Source organism: Sphaeramia orbicularis, chromosome 8 (assembly GCF_902148855.1).
Source record: "Sphaeramia orbicularis chromosome 8, fSphaOr1.1, whole genome shotgun sequence".
Classification (NCBI taxonomy): Eukaryota; Metazoa; Chordata; class Actinopteri; order Kurtiformes; family Apogonidae; genus Sphaeramia; species Sphaeramia orbicularis.
Genome location: NC_043964.1, coordinates 2,147,717 through 2,153,716, shown reverse-complemented (window position 1 = coordinate 2,153,716; position 6,000 = coordinate 2,147,717). Strand labels below are relative to the sequence as shown.

Below are 6,000 nucleotides of genomic sequence, written 5' to 3'. Positions count from 1 at the left end.
CTCATTTATAGAAACACTGCAGATGAAAAGGAACTGAAACAAGAAGGGTTCCAATGGAGGCATGAGTGACGGACCTGACACTGACTGGGTTTTCTTTCAGTGTTTTCAGTCTATGACGCAAGAAAAGAAGTGAACTGGACTAAAATGAGTTCAGTATTTCAGTGACCTCACAGAAGGTGTTGTTTACTTCACCTTAACGTGACTCATGCTCAGTAAATGTTATTTGGCGCCTTTACGAAAACTACATGTATTTCTGTCTTTTTGATCCCAGACGACGTGTTCATGTGCATTAGTGCACGTCTGAGGTGTCATTGTTCGTCCTGAATGTGGAACCTGAACTAAAAGGATTGTTACTATCTTGCATTTTACAAATTCATCCCAGGGGCCGGACTGGCCGGATTTGGCCCCCGGGACACATGTTTGACACCTGTGATCTAAGAAATAGAAAGTGAAAATCATTTTATTGTTTTTATATTATGCCCATCTTTTATTGACTGAGAAAAGTTTATTTCATTTCATTTTAAAACTAAAGTCAAATCATGCATTTTGCTATTTTTTCATTCCATTTATCAACACATACAATGGTAAAAAACACATATATCCATTTGTTTGAAACATAATTATGTGTGTTTTAATGACCTTTTGTATGTGGAGAGGGAACGAAACAGTGTGAAAGGAAACGAAATCAGCCGAGTCAGAGTCCTGTGTCAAAGGAAACGCTGTTTTCTAACGACACATTTTGAAACTGAAGGGTTTTTGTTTTTTTTATATATAAATGAAGTTCCGCTGTGTAGAATGACAGTGGCACACATGAAAAAACTGCAAACAAAAAAAACTAGAAGAATCCCATTTTGAATCAGCAGGATTAAAGTGAGAGTTGACAGTTGTATAAAAGGTAAAGGTGTGAGCAGGAGTACACACTGTTCTGTGTCCTGAAGTGGAGGAGTGGGCTGGGGTTAGTATGGGCGGCCTCGGCGCTCCTGTCTGCGATCGCCTCTGAAAAAAAAACAAAAAAACAACACAAGTATGAGCTCATCAGCATCCAACCAATGAGAAAGGTCCAGGCTGAATAATAAGGTGTGTTTGTTTCTACAGTCGAAGTCCCTCAAGGAATTTTCCATCATTTCTGAGCCTTTTATGCAAATAATTTGCTCAAGAGTGAAGCCGGGAACAAGACCTCCTTAAAACACTCCAACATGAACCAATCACATCCTTCCAAAGGTACAAAAATACATAATCACACCCTCCAGTTGGATCAGGAGGCCAAAACACTTCACATAAAAGGTTAAATAAAGGTGTTCCATTCACTGTGGATTAGGAGAATAAACACCAGAAATGACAAAGATCTGTTTGAGGATTCAAAGCCACATTTGAACAAGTTTTTCTGTAAAATCAGCATTTTCTGATCCACCTTAAAGCTCTGGGAATAATTAAGAGACCACTGGTTTTACTGGTTACAGGTGTGTGTTTCCCCCATATTACATATTACATATTACATAAGATATTACTGTCAGTCAGTATTCTCTGAACTATGGTGAACCAAACCTGTGGAATAATCTAAGACCTGAACTTCAATCAACATCTACTTTATCAGTGTTTAAAAAGCATCTGAAAAGGACTGGAATTCAGGAAAAAATGTACGGCTGTGTATCATCTGATTTGTATTTGATGATTTGTAATGTGGATTACATTAGTATTGTTTTTACTTTAGTTTATTATTTCAGTTAGATTATATTTTTAATAGTTTTTTTGTGTATTGTTCATTTTGGGGGAGGTATTCATATAAGCCTTTTTTTGGCTTTAACCTCTACTGCACAGTCTTGTGACTTGTTTGAATGTTGTTGTTTTATTCAGAGTCCAAATCTGACCTCAAATACTCCAAAAGCAAGTTCATTTTTAAACAACACAATACTGATGTTATCACTATGTTTGTAATAATAAGTGGAACATGTGATTTTCATTGGCAGCGTTCATACATCTTCCACTCTCCACTGGTCGTTAACATTTCTGTTAGTGCTGTGTCTCACCACTGAAGCTAAAATGCAGGAGCGTAGTTTGGTTTGAGGGCTTGTATTTCTCGTCCTCGTCCTTCCTTATCTTGTGCACATCCCAGAGGTTTTCAACAGGATTCCAGTCTGCTTGTTTTTCCAAACCTTTTTTTTTCTCTTACTGGAAACATCTGAACATATTATTATATTGCACTTAGTCCATTTTAAGTAACACAAAATTCTAAATTATTCCCAAATCATGTAATAAAACTGTAAATAACGGTATATGCTTCAAAAACACCATGAACCACTTTAGTACGGCAACAACTCTTACATAATTTACAATAACAGCATGTTTTTTGTTTTTTTTAGAGTTGTACAAGTTGTGCTTATTACACAACTAGATGACATGGTGTCAAAGCCAACAAGCTTTCAAATGTTTTTGAGTTTTCTGTTCCCTGTGAGCACAAGGTGTTTGTTTTCCTCATCTCCAACATTGTTTTATATCAGTGTGTATGTTCTATTCCTCAAAAGTCCAAATACTCAGCCACACAGTGACTCAGATACTCTCTGTTTTTATCATACTGCTGTAAACAACGCTGTCGGAGATTTCTCTATGGAGGAATTTTGTGACCTCAGAGTTCGAAACAGAAGTGATGTGAGCAGAGAATGCAGATGGAAGACATGAACATTTCTGTATCAGTTTTTGGCAAATCCAGTGATTATGCACGTCCCCTTAAACAGAGGATTTTTTGTATATATTAGGATTGTAATGTCAACATACCCATGAAGGGAGAAAACAGTGGATTATGTTCAGTCTTAAATGTAGAGGGTGAGGGCTGTTTGACTTGGAGTCCTCTCACCTTGCATCCATCTTGCCTGGACCGTATCCTCCCCGTTCTCCACCTCGGCCTCCTCTGAATCCTCCGCGGTCTCCGCCTCGGCCCCTGAAGCCCCCCCGATCAAACCCCCCTCTGCGCTCTCCTCCGTAGCCTCCTGTTAAAAACAACAAACACTTTGTAAATATTTTACAGTTTAAATTCCATATTTCTCATATCATATCTGACACCTGAACACAGACACCTAGATGTTCATTAGGTGTATAAATGGTTTTAAAATCCGACTGCATACTGCAACAATCTGATTATATATAAAAGTCCCAAAAGTCCACAATGGACTTAAAGGGGAAATTTTACCCCAGATTCTTCTTTTCACAATCAACAAAAGCACAGATATTAACCCTCCGGTATCCTGTCCACCAAGGCCCTTACTAAGCACCAAGTGTGCCTTTTTGGCACACTTGTGGAATAATGTCAAAAAAACTTTCATACAGTTTGTTTTTAATTCTTTTACACTTTTTTCTATTTCATCAACTTGAGCCGTAAATAAAAATACCAAATACTCAATAATTGTCACATTTTTTAACCCTTTAATTGCCATGTTTGTAATATAAACAAACCATTTTTTAATGCAAAAAACACAAAAAATTATTTTTTTTCAATATACTCCATAAAAAGTGGATCACATGTTATTTGATTTTTTCATCTTGGCATATGTCAGTGATTAACTCCAACATCGGTTAATTTGCATTATTATTTTTGGCGCTAGGTCAAATGTTCAAAAATACTAGCATCTGTCACCAAGTGTGCGTAAAATGCACACCTATAAATCAAACTATTAAATATTATATACTGATTTATTTTTCTGCTCTAATTTGATTTTATTTTTGTAAATCCAGCTCAGTCCTAATCATACAGATCAAATGTTAGAAACAGTGCGTTTTATGCACACTTGGCAGACAGATGCTAGTCTGGTCATTGTCTTTTGTTTACAATGTGCACATTTGAGTTGGTGGACAGAATTTTAAAGATCATGTAAAAATGAACAACTTTTGAATTGTAACCTTATTTAAATTGTGAAAAATAATATGAAGTTTTTTAACACAAAGTGCAAAGTGTGCCTAAAAGGCACACCTGGATACCGGAGGGTTAAAGACATATTTAATATTGTAAAATGGAGAAGTTTTTTTGTCTCACTGTTAAAATGAGGGAAAATGGTCTTGTTCCTCTGAGTTAGATTTCATATATATAAAATAGAAGGTGGCTAACTTTATCAACACCAAACGCATGTGGAAGTGGGCATTCATCTTCATTCTGTACTTCATACGTTGATTTTCATGGCGTAGAGCAGCTTAATAAGACGTCCTTATGTTTATGGAAAATCTATGTATATAGGGCAGTCACCTGGAAACAAACATTATTAAATTTTCCAATACTTCCTTATCGCACTATATTTATACAGACTGATAAACCGCTAAAAGCAAATACTTTTCTGTACTATGTTGGCTCTGTGTTGGACAGTACTGCTGTGTTGTCATTGTCATGTGTACATGTGGTCCAGTCACACTGAAGGATCTGCAATGTCAAGCAAAGCAAATGAACTCAAATACAACACACTCCAAGATTCACACGGCTGTCATTTTCTACCGTATCTACAGAAGTCTGACTGATACGTGGCTTATTCTGATTGAAAGAGTTCTTAGATACTGTAGCCGGATGACGGTGGAGTGAGTGAACAGACTCAAAAACAGAATTATAAATTATACCACCTCCCTCTCTCTGGGTCAAACCAAATTCCTTAACCACCATTCTGATTGGGTGGTACCCAGGTCAGTGCCGGGACATCCTTTGCAAATGACATTTACGAAGACAGATGATCTTAAGGAATGAGCTTAATGGACTTGTTTTGACACTAAGCTGACTTTTGCCTCTCAACATCTGTGTCCCATCATTCTTGCTTATCCAGAGGTGAAGATGAACCCAGAAACGAACAAAGGACTGAATGATAAAATCCCTATATGTGCCATGTTAATAATGTATTACATTATGTGTTAATGTTGATTAACTCAGCACGTTAACTCTTTTATGCACGTAATACTTAAGCCATTTGCCTGACCTGTGGTTTCACATATGTGTGTCCTGATCATGTTCACGGTGAATTATGTGAAAGTAAGAGTATCACTGCTTATAGCATGTCTGAATAATCATGCTATTATTTTACTGATGCTTAAGTGAGGTTACAGGTGATGTATAAAGTTTAAGTGATCTTATTTAACGATCTTATTTAAGGATGCAAAGTTTTCTTACAAGGTTGCCCACAGTCCTCTCCCCCTCTGTCTTCCCAAGAGGGAAGAGAAACGTGATACTTTTGACTATGCATGAGGAGGCGTTTTCCCGCCGAAAACAGACAAAGAAGGCAACGCCCCAAGGCATCGATAACTCATCTATATTCACGAGGAAGGTGTGGCAAGTTGGTTTTTGGACAGAACTATAAAAGTGAATGAAACCAACTTTTCTCCAGAGCTATCTCCACCATCTTCTGGGCTCTCACCTAAGAGCAGAGAGCTTTCTCCAAGGAGTCTTGACCATCTCCTTGGCTCTCAGAGCTGTTCTATCCTCTAAGCTCTCCAAAGAGCTTTATCATCTTCGCTGTTCTCCACTTCTCCTGGTGAGCTTTCCAGAACCAGCCACCAGAGCCAGCTGTGAACCTCCTCCAGCCAGCAGAACTTCAGAACTCCAGACCTTCAGGCCTCCAGCGCAAGCACGTCGCTTCACAGCCTGTTCCTGCTTCGAACTACGTCAGAAGACTTCATCCATCCGCCGTCAAGGCCGTGCCAGTTGCTGCATCCGCACCGCAACAACTTGTAAGAAAACTTGCTCCTGATTTATCTGAGTTGGTGTTATTCCAAGTTAAGTAGGTTTACCTCAACGTAACCTCACTAACATTATAATATCTTGAATATAGCCATCTGCCAACTTAATCTACATATTCTCCTGTCCATAATCTCCTGCTCCTTTTGTTGTATTTGTCTCTTGTCTTTATGTTATTTGTGTGTCTTAGTTTAGTTAATAAAGTATTTATATGTACATAAATCCATTGCCTCAGTTGTGCTTTGTGTACTATTATTCACACATGGGTTCACTGTGCAGTCAACGAACTATCACCTATGCAA

At 37.9% G+C, this 6,000-nt stretch overlaps 1 protein-coding gene across 2 annotated transcripts in view; it reads right to left on the bottom strand.

Annotated features, from left to right (window-relative positions):
- Positions 1-770: 770 nt before the first annotated feature.
- Positions 771-6,000, bottom strand: part of LOC115423956 (RNA-binding protein FUS-like) — a 28,594-nt gene continuing 23,364 nt past the window's right edge. For both annotated transcript variants that reach the window (XM_030140996.1, XM_030140997.1), the window contains exons 14-15: positions 2,852-2,984; positions 771-996 (exon numbers count right to left, since the gene is read on the bottom strand). In XM_030140996.1, the coding sequence (XP_029996856.1) occupies positions 957-996; positions 2,852-2,984 (173 nt within the window). In that variant the 3' untranslated portion in view covers positions 771-956. The remainder of the gene's footprint in view (positions 997-2,851; positions 2,985-6,000) is intronic.